We start from the raw sequence: 15,868 nt of genomic DNA on the forward strand, positions 1-15,868 counted from the left end.
TAATGAAGCCAGAGAAAGGAAACTAACAGTAGCCAAGGCGTGGCGGCATATCTCGCTCTTGTCGACCCTAGGGAAGATCTTGGAAGCAGTGGTCGCGGAACGCATCAACTACGCAGTAGAGGCCTACCCGCTTCTTCCTGCCAACAACTTCGGGGCGAGGAAACGACTGTCGGCCGACCAGGCGCTGATGCTCCTGCGAAAGCAGGTATATAAGGCCTAGTGGATGGGCAAAGTGCTCAGCCTGATTAGCTTCGACGTGAAAGGCGCCTACTACGGGGTGTACAAGGAACGACTACCAGAGCGGCTACGGGCCCGAGGGATACCCGAGCGGTTGGTAAGATGGATCGGTGCCTTCTGCGGACGGCATGCATCGTAGTGAACAGACATACGTCACAGAGGCAGGAGCTACCCCAAGCGGGCTATCCCCGAGGTTCACCGCTGTCACATATTTTGTTTCAGACATGTGACGACAACATAGAGAAGGACGCCTGGGCGAACCTATGTGGGGCAGAGGGTGTGGCGGAAGGACTGTCACGCTGCGTGTATATTCAGTAGTTTCTTGCGGATCTGATCAAGCCTAGCATCGACCCCGGTGGCATCGGGCAGTCACCTTGTGACAAACGTGCACATTTATTGCTGACGATGATACAAGAACTTAGACGAGACGGCATGGTCTTGCATTCGCACTAGGATATGGGGAAAACTGCCTGGGCAGAAAACCCGTATCGAGACCCGGGCACCATATTGAAGCATGACAGCATGGTTCGCGTCCAGTAGACGAGACTCGGCGCATATCACCATTCTCGCTAGCCCCTATCACCGGATGGACGCCTATAGTTCAGGAAACTGCTCAAGTTAACAATGTTCTGTTGTCCGTACGCGCAAACTTACAGGATTTGCCTTTTCCGCCCAGCAAATCGGGTCCAGAACGTGGGAGAGGGTCGTGATGATGCCGCCTCTATCGTTCTTAGAGGCCTGGGTGTGAAGGCACGACCACATCGTGCACGCGACGTTGGAGCCATCATGGCCCGCGTCAAATTGGTCTAGCAGTTTGTTTGTGCATGACTGCCAGTCCTTCTCCTCTTGGGGTGTGACCTTGGGGGCGGTGCCTGATTTGAACTAGAGAGTTCACGTCAGCATACTAGCTCTTAAAGTCGCATTGGGAAACGATGGGTTTGGAGAATTACCGGCCAGAAACGGATGGGCCAGCATGCCGGGCTGATGGCATTCGAGACCAATGTGATGCCGCCACCGCGGCTGTACTTGGTGGCCTGGACGTGCAGGCAGTCCCAAAGCTTGCAGGCGGCCTTGGACCCGTCATCTCCTTCGTCTATTGTGTCCATGAAAGTGTTCATGCATCGCTGCCAGTCCTTTTCCTCATCTGGGGAGACTTTGACGGCGCCGACGGCGCCTACGAGGAGAATGACCACCGGTGCGAGCCTCATGGTGTCCTAGTCGGCACAGTGAATATGGCTAAGGGACAGAACTCACACCACTGTGAGCGCTAAGGATGTATATGGTAGTTACTTAGGAAAGTAAGATTGCAGGGTGTGAAGGCTTGGGCCCGCGCTTTGCCTTTCGGGGTTTTGAACTCTTTAAGTAGTCGGCGTGGCATGGGCTCCCTTGTGACTTAACATAATCCAAATTCAGGCATCGGTCATAGCCGATCCTGCGCAGTAAGCCTCCTCACGCGTCAGAGCGAAGCCTGCGGTGAAGCCATGACAGTTGTCCCTCGGCACAGATCGAAGCTACGACCGAGTGAAACAGCGACTGCAGGCGTTCACAGTCTTGACTTTAGGTCTCTTCGAGCCGCCTGTTTCATACAATTAGGTGCGGGACGGCTCGCAAGCAAGACAGTATTTCACAGCTCCGTAGTTCATATTTCGGCACCTCTCATTGGACACATGTGCGGACCGTATCGCTGTCCTCCTACCCCGCAACGTCCGTGTCTTATAGGATATGCTGTCCGATTGGAGTTCGCGATCCGGTCAAGCAGTGGCACTTGAGGCTGCAGCTATCGTCACGGTCGCGTCCCGCTGCCTGACCCCGACCCCTCTCCTGCTAGAGCCATCGCCACTGTGTTGGCACGGACGGGGAAGAATTGAAACGGTAATGATGATCCAAAGTTGTCAGCTGATCCTAGACAAGGTTTGGCCTTTCTGCCGAAGAGTAAGCACTGATCACCACTGTCGCTATTATGGCTACTTTGCGTACGCACTTCGAGTCTAGAATCGGCAGCGGCTCATCAATCCCAGACTGAAAACGCATGAAACCAGAGATTCAGTGCATGAATCTCCTCAGTGCCACGCAGTAGAAGCCGCGAAGCTACACCGGTGGCCGAGCCAAGCATCTTCAGTAAAACAACGTGCAGCTTACAACCCAAACGCCGATCAGTCAGCTACGCCGGGGTAACACGCGCTTTGCAGTATCATGCGGCCTACCAAGTCCATAGAACTTCAGACACGGCAGTTCTCTTGGCGGTGTAATCCATCCACTACTCTCTGCTGTCGAGGTCTGGCGCACATGCTGTGTCACTTGACCGTTAAGAAGTGGCCATCTGTCCACTGAGTGACTCAGAAGCGGGCAAGAAACGTCGACCTGTGAGTCTGGACTAGTCGTCATGCCAGACCAGGACTAATACCTACACTCAACTGGCGCATCGGCGCAAATGGGAAGGACCGCCGCTGAGGTCGGCCGGCACAGATGTGTTCAGGTATAAAAAGGAACGCGCTGGCAGGCGTTGGGTACTCATTAAAATCATTGACTCGATCTTCCTGGGTATTTTCTCACAAACTTTCCACTGGCCTTCTCAGAACTCTCAAGCTTCCAGGACGATGCTTATTCCAGCGTCTGTCTTGCTGGTCTACGCGACGGTCTGTCTTGCCGAGCGGGCAGGCTGGTCCAGTCGCAACCAGAACAACCTCACTCCTTCACGGGCGTCTTTCACGTTCTCGATTGACGACATTGTCCCAACCCTTGATCAAGTCAGCGGCAAGTCAAAGTGTTGCCCTTCCGGCACCGGATTCGATGGCAACAAATGCGTCCTGAACACTCCTGCCTGTGCCTATGGCACTGAAATGGTCGGTGACAAGTGTGTGCAGCGTGCCAAACCAATCTGCGATCACGATGCATTCTTCAAGGACGGCTACTGCGAGGCGCAACATGAGGCCAAGTGCCCTCCAGGAACAGCCCTGAAAGGGGGTCATTGCATCGACGAGCGCGGTCCTACGTGTGCGAATGGGTACATCGTCGACGGACAGGTCTGTAGGTCAGAGACGCCTCCAGCCTGTCCTGATGGGGAGCATTTCAACGGCAGGACGTGCGCCCTCAACAAAGGGCCCACTTGCACGAATGGCGCCCGTGTCAGTCAAGGCTCTTGCGTCAGCAACGAACTGCCTGCATGTCCTGATGGGTCCGGTTTTGATGCTTCCAAGAAACGATGTATTGCACACAGTCTGCCATCCTGCACCGAGGGGGCAGCTCTCCAGAACAAGCAATGCGTCCTGCGTCAGAAGCCGTCTTGCCCCCAAGATTTCGTCTACCATTCTGCATCAACCTCTTGCATCACAAGAAGCAAGCCTCAGTGCCCTGATGGCACGACTGTCCTAAATCAACGGTGCGTTCTTGCCAAGGAACCGTCCTGCAAGGGACCCTATGCCCTCTCCGTCGACCACATCACCGGCACTTCTCGTTGTTGTCCCACGGGCATGGCATGGGATGGGCAGGTTTGCAGCACAGAGGCTCAAGAGAAAATCTGCCCTGACAAGAAGCCACCCGTCAACGGGTACTGTGTCAATCATTCGAATCCCCTACCGGAATGCCCACCGGGCTTCAAGCTAGACGCAACCCGCTGCGTAAGCGGCCAACCTCCCAAGTGCCCACGGAGCACCCACCGGAAAGGAGATGTATGCATCACGCCTGAAAAGCCGCGGTGTCCGGGCGACGCCATCGTCCATGGGGATGAGTGTATAGTGCGAACCGGTCCCGTTTGTCCCAAGGGCTCATCCCTACGTCTGGACAGCTGCGTGGTCGACGCCGAACCAACCTGCCTGGGTCCCTACAGTTGGAATGGGAAAGAGTGTGTGTCACATGACAAGCCTCGCTGCGACCAGGGCACGCGCGACATAGACGATTGTGTCAGCGGAAAGAAACCCATATGCCATGGCGAAGCCTCTTTCAACGGTGTTCAGTGCATTTCAAGGGAAGAAGTTCCCCAATGCCCCGAGGGATCCGTCCTCAATAAGGCAGGAGACTGTCTAACCCGCGTGCTTCCAACTTGTCCATCGCCGTCGATCCTTCGCAATGGAGCTTGCGTCGTTGGCACTGCTAGATGCCCGAAAGGCTTCATTATCGGCGAAACCGGATGTGAGTCATTGAATGCTCCGCGATGTCCGCACGACTTCGTACTCGTCAGGGGGGCTTGCGTTTCGGCTCACGAGGAGGAATGTCCGCTGGGATACATCATGGAACATGGCCAATGTATCTCTGTCGAGGGACCCAAGTGCGCGCCTGGCTTCGCATTCAACGGGACTACCTGTGTCAGTTACAATCCTAAGTGTCCGCCGGGGACGTTCCTCGATGATGGCAACTGTATGTCACCAATCGATCCCCAGTGTCAACGCGGCTTTTCATTCAATGGAAGGAAGTGCATCAGCTCAGAGAGGCCCCGTTGCCCAGACGGCGCAAGATTCGACACAGCTTCGCAAGAATGTGTTTCCGATGCTCGACCTCATTGCAGAGATGGCGAAGTCTACAGTGGCGACCGCTGTATTCTGGCGGCTGGGGATTGCTTTGCGTTTGAGTACTGCCCAACCAGACAGCATGGACAGGATTGTTGGGCGAGCGCGGATGGTATCCAATGCGATGCCTTTGGAGTGAGTGGTAACAGGACATGGAACAGTCGAAGAAACCCCAATCGTGACAATGGTGACAAGATCGGCCGAAGGTCATGGGCCGTACGAGACCACGGCTCTGATCCAAGGGGAGAGTATGGCGGGCGCGGCCCGTGGAATCGACGAGGGCCCGGCGGAGCAGGCCGGGTCTCGGACCCTGGTGGCGGGGAGGATCAGGGGGCCGACATTCCTGGTGGCACACAGGACCCCGCCCGGGGGAAGTCTCACAGGAACGAGCCTCGCACATGGAATCCAAGAGAAGCGGCGGGCGAGGAACCAGTCGCTTCTAGTCGTGTACGAGACTGGGATGAGCGCGTTGCTGGTCGCCGAGATGCTAATTTGGAGGGCGACTCCTTTCTCCGACCGAGAGAGTGGGGCCAGCGAGCTGTAGAAGCAAGGGACGGCAGCAATGCAGCAGCTGGCCATGATACTTCCGGCCATCAGCGGGGCTGGGGTACGCGAAGCCCCCAGGCGACTACTGACGATGAAGCTCCTCAGCCCAAACCCTGGTCTGCCCGCGGTGGAAGCCGTGTTGCCAAGGACGACACACAAAGCTCGAGGGAGTGGAGTGCTCGGAGCAGGTGGGAAAGGAGTCAGACCCCAGGGGATCATTCCCGAGCTTGGAATCCCCGGAGCGCCGCACCAGCTGATGTCAGATCACACCGCTCAGGTGTGTGGGATTCTCGAAATGGACCTGGCCTTGGGCAGGATCGGCGTATTTAGGGCGGGATCGGGCAGCGACTGACTTCTTTGCAAGGGCTAGCCAGGTAGCATCGTTCTCTGCGAGACGTCTTGACAATCTCACGCATACAAGCGAGGCGCGTTTCGCCCTCTGTCCATTTGAGTGGTGATGATAGTGGTCTGTGGGCTTGTCTCCGAGGCGAGCGGCGACGTTGCAGCCAGCCGTGCCGCTTAGGTCTTCAACCATCCTCCCAGGTTAGGTCTCCAGGTGATGATAGATCTCGGTGATAATGGATCTTGTTTGCACACGTAGATAGAGAAAGGACAAATGGTTATTGTTAGTATCGCTATCTACAGGTAAGGAGTACCGTCGACTTGTCGGACCAGTGGTATACGGTAAGATCAGTCGCGGCGTCCACGTCCGCGTTGATATAATTACGAAATCTCCAGCCAATGCACAACCACATATGAAGTAGTATCCAAGCTAGAGTGACTCAAGAGACTTTCTCGTTTGAATGGGCGAAACTGAGATGTCGAAGACAGTCTCAATAGCCCGGTGGTCCGACCCGTGTTCTGTGCTGAGCGGAGTGCATTTCACCACCGCGCCAGCCAACTCCTCCGAGGCCAAGACCAGGTCGATCGTTGACTCGTAGCTTCCACGTTGCCAAGTCTTGGTGCCCCGCTGGAGAAGGTTGCTGAAAACGAATTCGTTCATAAGGTCAATGATCTCATCCAGTGTGGATAACAGACCGACCGTCTGACAGACCGACTGAGTCCGTCTGGCAGACCGCAGACCGACAGACCGGCCATTCTCGTCAGACCGTCAGACCGGCCAAGCCGGTCGGTCTGGGATGGTCTGAGTCGGTCTGGGTGCCGTAAATGGGGGCCGTCTTAGCGCCGCCATTGGTCCGCTACAGAGGACTATGGGGCATGGTTGCATTCCAACCACTGTACCGACGCGAAAATGGTGCTCATGAAAATACTCGAGGATTTCAGTGTTTCTCTAGTATGTAGCCTCCATCCAGATTTGTCCATTGCCCAGAGTGCCGAGTTGTGCTCGCATGAGATTCTGCAGGTCGGCGGGCACCAGATCACGTTACCCTCGCTGGGGTGGTTGTCGTGATCCTTTTAACGCAGCCCTGAAGAAGTCGCAGAGTCGAGCAAATGCATCTTCAGCTATCTGATAGTGGAAGACAATGCGCCCTTCCATGAGATCCATAAGCTTGATGTTATATTTCCAAGCCATGGAGTAGAATCCTGATGGTGTCAGTCCCGATGCTTCGAGATCAAGCCAGACCATGTTTGTCTCTGTGGGCATTTGAAGCTTGCCACCAAGGTCTTCCCACAGAGACGAGGCAGTAGTCGCCATATCTTGTGCGGCTTTTAACTTGCCACCAAAAAAAACATCCTCGATGGCTGCCTTCGCTGGCGCGGCAATCACACCAGAAGCTCGCGTGCAACCGCCAAACAGCTTCCTGCTCCATTTTGCTCGCCTGATAAAAGTGCCGCTTCCAGTTACGACGCTGCCGATGGGCGCTCCAATTCCTTTGGATAAGCACAGCTGCATACTATCGAAACATTGCCCGATCTCTCGAAGAGTGCAGGCTCCTGAGGCGACCACTTCCCAGATACGAGCCCCGTCCAGATGCATGTGAATCGGTGGATTCTGAGCGCGAGCCCACTTTGAGATTGCACGCATCTCGGAAAGTGGCATAATGGTTCCTCCGAGCGTGTTTTCCAAACTTATCACCCTGGTAGGGCAATCATACACTGTAGTGGTCGTGGTGCTGTTCTTCTTGATGTCTTCCAAGGTAAGATGGTGACCGTTCGACGGGACAACGGTTTTAATCAGGGCGCCACAGACAACGGAGGCGCCTCCGCCTTCGAGTGTCACGATGTGTCCTCGATGGTCGGCAAGGACAGAGTAAGGCGGCGTAGTAAGAGCACTTCGGAGAGCGACCTGATTTCCCATTGTCCCTGATATAACGAGAAGTGAAGCTTCGTGTCCAACCAAGCCGGCAACATACTCCTGAAACATATTTGTCGTATGATCTTCTTCCATGTCGTCGTCGCCAAGCGTTGTATTAATGATAGCCTCCAGCATCGGTAGCGTAGGCTTGGTGGAAGTGTCCGATCGAAAGTCGTTGGAAACCTCACCGGCATGAGACCATGCCAGCTTGGACACATATCCCCGCTGCGATGCATCGAGCTTTTCAGCGAGCCGTGATGAGGTTTCGACGGTGTGTTCGCTCTGAATTTGCCTTGACCGGCAAAAAGCCCCTAATTTTTGGACCCTACTGGCTTGCTGGGCAAGGGACGTGCATGTAGTGGGAGGAAGAAATCCGACCCTGGCCAGGTACTCGATGTTCCGCCTAACAGCTACCCTCAAACGGATAGGCGTATCGCCATTCTTGGGCCAACGTTGTACTGCCTGGCTGTCGCTTTGTTCGTGTGCGTTAATGAGCAAGTGCGACACCGGCCATAATGGATGTGTTTCCATGGCCTCGTCCAAGTCTCGATGGACGGCAGCGAGCCAGTCCGTAGCGCCAAGGGCCTTGAGCTCATACCCCAAACCTCCGATGATGGCCCAGATACCTCCCCATGTCATACCATCCATTATCGGTGTGACGGTATCGGGCAGTAAATCGGGATTTACTGCTGCGCCGACAATCGCTGCTGCTGTGGTCGTTGCGTCAGATAGGGGCAGCCACTCGTCCGCCTCTTCGCTGTTGTAAGCGCCGACCCTAAGGCAAGCTGCCACTACTCGCCATATGTAATCATCGGCATTTGCAACCCCTTCTGTAGGGGTACCGATGATAAAACCAGGGCTTATGATGTGGATGCGACTTGATGCGGTGGAATTGCGCAACGAGGCTCGATGAACCAGAGTCTCAGCGACAAGCTTAGTCTGGCTGTACGGTATGGCGCCGGTTTCTGAGAGTTTCTTGGCCAGATCTTCGTCGTTTTCGACTTGAGTGTCGAATTTCTGGCGGCTAGAAACGTAAACGAATCTGGCATACGGCGATGTTAAAGTGAGTAGCAGCAGTTCCACAGTCGAACCGACATTGATGGTTTCCAATGCGTCGTAGCTCTTGGTGAAGTGCACTGCAGCGCCATTATGCACAACAACATCGACAGTTGTTCGATCTCGCAGACGGGTCCAGTTCTTTTGGTCAAGTCCTAGACGTGGCAATGACAGATCGCCGCACCATACTTCGAGCTTCTCAGCGTGTAAGTCGGTCCACCAAAGAGCCCTCCTGGCCGCCTCAACGGTGCGTCTCCGGGCATCGTCAGCGCTCTCACCGCGCACAAGTGCAATCACATGGCCGACACGACCATGTTCCAGCAGCTGGCGCAGAATCTGTGTGCCAACGTAGCCGTTCGCGCCAGTGAGCAAGGCAGTTATTCGGGAGCCTAGATTGAGAGGGGTTTCGATGTTGGTGCAATAGCCTACCTCCGCCGAATCAAGGATTTTCTGCTGATGTTTGGCGATCCTCGAGTCATGGCGTGCTATCTCAGCAATGATGTCAACTTTGGGGCTTTTCGTGTCAGTGTTGCCGTCCGACACAAGGCGAGCCAGGCTCCGTATAGTTGTCGATTTGTCCAGCAGAAGGTCTAAACCAATTCTCACTTGGAAGTTGTCGGAAATGAAGTGTACGAGAGTCATAATGTTGACCGAGTCGAGACCTGTAGCGTGCAAGAGCGCGTTGTTAAACGCCAAGCAACCGCGCTTCAGGTCGCCAATTGGTTCCGTCCTGCGTCCAAACTGCAAACATGCTGGGAGCATAGAGCACACCTTCTGGGCCAGTGCATACGCCGGCTGTTCCGACTCGTATATCAGAGTGCCACAATCCGTGACCGTGGATGTTTGCAGAGAGAGATCCATCGGTTGTTCTGATCCTGCAATAAATTGTGCTCCAATTTTGCGCAGTTCGTTGCGATCGATCTTTCCAGTTGCTGTCACAGGGAACGCATTTACTGACAGCAGGAGTGTCGGCACCATATAATTGGGTAGTCGCTTCAGCATCTCTTCCTTCGCCTGCGTGGCAATGGGAAGGATCCTGGGATCGAAATCTGGTGGCGTGTTGGCATCGCGCCTGTCATCATCAGTTTGGACAAACGCGACCAGTGTCGGCCTGCGGTCCTGTTGTTGATCCACGATAACTTCTGTAACTACTGGTCCCGGCTGCTCCAGATACGCCTGCAAGTGGGTTTCGATTTCTCCAAGCTCGACGCGCTGTCCACGGATCTTGACCTGTGTATCTTTTCGACCTACAAATGAAAGACTCCCGTCAGGATGATAACGTACCAGGTCTCCCGTCTTGTAGAGGCGACCACGTCGTCCGGGATGGTACACGGAGCCTCGCAGTAACCACTGTGGGTCATTGATGAATGCAGCTGCCGTCTTGGCCATGTCGTTCAGATAGCCGCGGCCAACGAGGGGACCCTCAAGCAGCAGCTCACCAATGAACCCCGGTGGTAGGAGCTCATCGTGGTCGTCGGGATTCACAACCCAAGTCACTAGTCCAGCCCCGGTTCCAATTCGGGTAGCATCCTCTGGGCACATTGCGGCAGCGTTGAGAACACTGATATGGCACTCCGCTGGCCCATAGGCGTTGATCACGTGGGCTTTGCCCCACCATCGCTCGACGTCTTTCGCTGAAACCGGCTCCCCAGCAAGAATGATGGTTTTTAGATCTGGCAGCGCTGTTGGATCTAACAGTCCCGCGATCGTCGGGGTCACATCAACCATTGTAGCTCGCATGTCTGCCATGACCTCGATCAGGTTTTCTTTACGATCGTTCTCGGAGGGGATACACAGGCATCCTCCGGATACGAACGTGGCGAACGCATTGTGGACTGCAATGTCGAAGGCATATGAAGCGAAATCGAAGACCCTGGAGCCGCTGGTGAAACCGAAAAGCTCTAGCTGGTACTTCAGGCTGGAACAAAAGTTTTCGTGTGTCAGGACAACGCCTTTGGGAGTCCCAGAACTACCAGACGTAAAAACTGCAAACATGGGTGCTGAAGATTGTTGTTCGTCGGACCCTTGGTGGAAGGTGTGATAAGGAGCCGCGGACAAATTCGGGCCAACTTGGATAACCCTCCGCGCCAGCTGTGAGCTTAAGCCCGCGCTAGCAACGGATGATAGCAGTATGCCAGAGTCTGTCTGCTCCAACATTGTTCGCAATCGTTTGTCTGGAAGGGTTGGATCCAGCAGCACGAACCCGCTGCCTGCTTTAAGTACTCCCATCATGGCGACCGGCGCCCACATTGACTTTTCGAAGCATAACGGTACCAGAACGTCTTTTCCAACCCCTGCTTCAACGAGCTGGCATGCTAGCTTAGTTGCAAGTTGACTCAGCTCCCGGTAAGTCAACACGCCGTCCCATGCGTATACAGCTGGCGCGTCGGGTTGAGCTTGGACCATTTCCTCAACCATGTGGTGGACACATCGCGTAATTGGTATCGGAACAGTTTTATTCCATGTCCATATTGTTTCAAGCTCTGTCGGGGTGTAAAGGACAATGTCTGCCAACTTCAGTTCAGAGTTTGCATCTCCGAGCTGGTACATGACGAGTTCGAGTCTTTCAAGCAGTTGTAGCGTCTGCTGCGGCTCCATCCTTTTGGGGTTGAATCTTGCCGCTGCCGTGATCTTATCTGTGCCGACATTCATCTCGAGCACAACAGGGTAGAAGTCGGTTTGCAGGACTTGGTTATCGTCCAAGTCCTGTGTAGGGTCGCACTCAGGCGACATGAGGAGCATTTTATGAGACGTATAGACTTTGCCATTGCCGAGTGGCTCCTTGAAGAAATGGTGAGTGATGCGTTCGGTAGGCATCGTTTCCGTGACATCCCGTTGTACCTTCCAAAGGAAACTGGAAATTCCCTGGTTGCCTGCCAAATTGATGCTGATTGGGAGTGCCGTGATTGTTGCAGTAGCCGCTGCCATGGTTTTCGTGTCGTCCGTAGCTGGGTGAAGCACCGAGACGCCTAACATGACATCTGTGGAGCGAATCATGCGCCCGGCTATGATGGCCCAGGCGGCATAGGCCAACGTCGACGTTGTGATACTTGAAGGACCTTCCTGGGGCCGTGGAAATGAGTGTTTCATCACCAATTCCTCCACTCGTTGCGTCGGTGGCGGGGCGTCCATCTTGGGTACCCAGTTACGCTTCAACAGGGATTTTTTCTGTGAGTCTCCCAATTCCTGTCCTTCAAAAAGGCGATTTGAATTGGATGATTCTGCACCCAAATGCATTGGGGACTGCTGTATTCCGACGCACTTTGTCCGGGTTCAGCCTTGTCTCGATATACAGTGTGAGTGCATACATTCGCGGAGGGACCGTGTTTTATAGGAGAGGTCACATGCTGGGTCTCCAGGGTTCGAGCAGTAAAGCTGGAATCTCGGTCCTGGAGAGATCTTCTCCTTTGTTAGGAGGTAGCGTCAGCAAAAAGCATACTGAGCACAACTTTTGATACGAGACAGACATCGGGCGCGGGCTTAAGGCTGACGTGTCCTAGGTTTGACGGGGCATGACCTCCGTTCGTTCACTACGTACAACTGTTGCAGAAGAAAGAAGCAGATTACCCTGCACACCCCCAGAGGGCACAGCTCCCGGCGAAATAAATGACGAAATCTGAATCCTGGTGCTTAAGACAGAGCTGACAAGACACGGCAGAGACTACTTACGAGAAACACAGCTGACAGAGATTTTTGGCTGCGTAAGTCAGAGCTGACAGGAGACACGGTCGGAGTTAATTGCATATTTGAAACACGGCTCATAGACTCCAGCGAACCATGCCGTGGCGGACAGCTGGCTCTGCCACGGGCGAACACGGACGGAGTTAGTTGCATAATTGAAACACGGCTCATAGACTCCAGCGAACCATGCCGTGGCGGACAACCACTGGCTCCGCCACGGATTTTAATGGGTGCGATTGATGTCGTCGCGTTGGAGGAGCTGCGGTCTGCGCTCTTGTCGCACAGAAGGCAGCCACAAGCCGTGTAACTGTCGAATAGCGGGTCAGCCCAGTGTAGCTGCGGCTGCCTGCTAGGCAGCCGCCACTGCCTAAACCAGCAGTTTTCCTTTGTGTACTGTACCAGAGCTGCACGGGGCTGTTCAGCTTCAACGAAGCTTTAAGCTCCTCAGGATGAATCTCATTAATTGACTGCTGCCATGAATGGACCCCAGTGCGCAAGGCAGCTTCAAGTCGCGCGGGGCGGTGAGGTGGCCATGGGAGTCGAACTGGGAAGATGCGGAGATCAAGCGCACTCGGGCTCGGAGAGCTCTGGTCCGGGTCCGCAAGCAAAGGTGCATCGCCCCTACGCATAATGTACACGCTGTCGCCGCGTTACAGTACTGTACAAGCCCGCATTGATTCGTTGTCCGCGGTGACCTCCGGCAGTTTCGCCAGAACCTGGACGCGGGGATGTCCTCATCACGAAGTTGCGATATGGGCATGAGCTGGAAAGGCCGGCGAGCAGCGGGGGCAACTTTGGACCACACGCCTTTCGAGCTTCACAGTGCAAGTCCTGCAGCCTTTCGTCCTGCAAGCCTACGCGCTTCACACCCCTTGACCTGCGAGCTTCACACCTCTCGTCCCGAAAGCCGATTTTGCTTCACGCCACATGTCCTGCAAGCCTGCATGCTTCACACCACACATCCTGCAAGCTCTACACCACACGTCCTACAAGCCTTCACGCTTCACACCATACGTTCTGCAAGCTTCACAACACACATCCTACAAGCCTTCATGCTTCACACCATACGTTATGCTAGCCAACATACTTCACACCACACGTCGTTTGATCCTGCATGCTTCACACCATACGACCTACGAGCAATACACCACACATCCTGCAAGGCTTCATGCTTCACTCACTCATTCTGGAAGCCTGCGCAGACGATGAGAAGAAGGTGTCGCTCAGAACGATAGCTCGATACACGAGAGAGTGATCCAGAAATGGTTCCAGTGCTCGGCAGTTGCTGCCTAATACTATACTGTACCTCCGGATCTCACTAAACGTTTCATTTCTCCATTTTCGGATCACAGGGCTATCCAGTAGCCCCGTGCCGTAGCATGAACGACGTCTCAGCCCGAGAAGACTCCTCCTGCAGTGCGGTACTGTAGACTGAGGCATCCTGAAAGCAATCGGTCCTGCATTGTATTTTAGTCGTTCCAGCGCTATGATAAGCATGCACCAAAGGTCATTGACCGATCATCACAATACAATAAAAGCCAGAGTCGCTCTCGAATGGTATTGTCTAGGCAGCGACAGTGAAGTGCATCCTCCCGCTTCTCTCCCTTCATCTTAGGGACCAAGTCGTCACTCCTTCCTGAGACAATTGGAAAAGTGGTACGACTGCTCGGCCTGCACCCGTGATGGACACATCAAAGAGAAAGGGTGAGAGTTATGTACAGCTATGCGAGTCGTCTTGTGGTCTCCGGTCGAGAACAAGCTGTCGTCAACAGAGCATCAGGTGAGCACGTTACAATCATCCCCTGCGGCCATCCAGGGCTGACCAAGCATTGTTAGCGCCTCCAGCAGCCTTGTCTGTAGGACCTCAATGTCGAAGGCCGCCTCGGCTCAGAGCATGCACGATCCCATTCACACGGACAAGGAACCCAACTATTGGCACAACTTGAAGGCGAATATCAAAGCACGATCCGGGAGAACTACAACCGTCTTAGTTGCCTCGGTCGATCATGCGTGTACTCTCCGCTTTCGATCACGTATCATGAAACTCTTCACCGCTGACCGTAAAGGTTGGTTGCGAAGAAACCGAGCTCTCCTCGAATCCGATCGGCGCGCCCGACCCAAGCGAGGCCAGGTCATGGCTAAGTCCAATATGGCAGACTGGAACAAGCGGCGGTTGTTGAACAACGAATGCGAGAAGTCGCTGGACAAGTTCAGACATCTACCGAGTTCACTTTATGTTCGTGCGACCTTGGCTCAATGGCAGAGCCATGCCAGATAGGCCCAGCTAGTCGCGAAGACAAAGACTTCACGGCTCTGCCCGACTATAGCCCGTCACTCAACACGCTCTGCCACCGGACCAACTGTCTGAAGGTGGACTGGAATGGTCGGCCACTTGACCTAGGAGACGACCCGCATGGCTACCTACTGCATCCGGAAGAAATCACGCTGGCCTCTACCCTTCGCCTCGATTGTGCGACATATCTCACGAGCAAGCGCCGCATCTTTCAGCGGAGGCTGGAGTGCCTGCGTATTGGCAAAGAGTTCCGTAAGACGGACGCACAGAAGGCCTGCAAAATTGATGTCAACAAGGCTTCGAAGATGTGGACAGCATTCATGACCGTGGGTTGGTTAGACGTGTCATTCATGCGCCAATTCCTGTGAACAGTTTTGCACTCCGAAATGGCCTGCTTGTACATGTTTGCTCCGACTCCGTCGGTGGCAATGTATTTCCTTCTGTCGACCAGCATCGTCGCCGACGCCCTCCTGTGAGGCCCTGGCAACACCCAGTTTTGGCTACACTTTGACAACACCCTCTTCTCATCCTGCAGACACAACCTTGTGGCAACACTCGCGTCCAGGCTGCTGGCGACACCGCCTTCTCCTGGCGACACCACCTTGTGATTTTCGTCCCTTGGCGACACCATCTGTGACAATGCCCTCTTCTGGTCCCTGGAGACACTACCCTTTCCCTTTCCCTGGCGACACCTCTGGCGACACCCACTTCTGGCGACACCTTCTTCTCGCCGCCTCCCGACATCCTTTTGTGATAATACCACTTCGATGTCCCCTGTTGACACATACTCCTGGACACCCTCTTTTGTCCCCTGGCGACACCACCTCTCGACAACACCACCTTCTCGGACCCTGGCAACACCCTCTTCCCACGACACCCTCTTCCCACGACACCCTCTTCCCACGACACCCTCTTCCCACGACACCCTCTTCCCACGACACCCTCTTCCCACGACACCCTCGTCGCACAAGAACCACACCACTTTGCTGAGCACACCACTTCGCTGCACACCAATTTGGTCAGCCTCCACGCGCGGCTTGCAGAGCCAAATCCAACATCGCGTCGGAGTTGGCACCATGTCCGGAGTGTGTAATGGCCTTCTCCTTTGATGGCGCCCCGCGGCGGAGCCATAGCCACTGTTGAGACCTGCCTTCCCTTGCGTGGCACAAAGCCGGAATCTGACGAAGTAATGCAGGTGACCTGAGCTACCATGTTGTTGCCGGATTTTGCCCCTTTGCATTGACTTTGCCCTCGGTCGTTGGGCAGCCGAGTTTTCGTGTAAGCTGATAGACGCCA

At 54.7% G+C, this 15,868-nt stretch overlaps 1 protein-coding gene across 1 annotated transcript; it reads right to left on the reverse strand.

Moving 5' to 3' along the window:
- Window positions 1–8,225: 8,225 nt before the first annotated feature.
- Window positions 8,226–11,415, reverse strand: PLICBS_004112 (putative NRPS-like protein biosynthetic cluster; the record flags this gene model as incomplete). The annotated part of the gene is made up of 3 exons (XM_065600415.1): window positions 8,226–8,252; window positions 8,458–9,828; window positions 9,883–11,415. 3 exons carry the CDS (start codon window positions 11,413–11,415, stop codon window positions 8,226–8,228), a joined length of 2,931 nt encoding a protein of 976 aa, XP_065456487.1.
- Window positions 11,416–15,868: the final 4,453 nt, after the last annotated feature.

The sequence above is a fragment of the Purpureocillium lilacinum genome (assembly GCF_023168085.1).
Source record: "Purpureocillium lilacinum CBS 284.36 DNA, scaffold_3, whole genome shotgun sequence".
NCBI classification, from domain to species: domain Eukaryota; kingdom Fungi; phylum Ascomycota; class Sordariomycetes; order Hypocreales; family Ophiocordycipitaceae; genus Purpureocillium; species Purpureocillium lilacinum.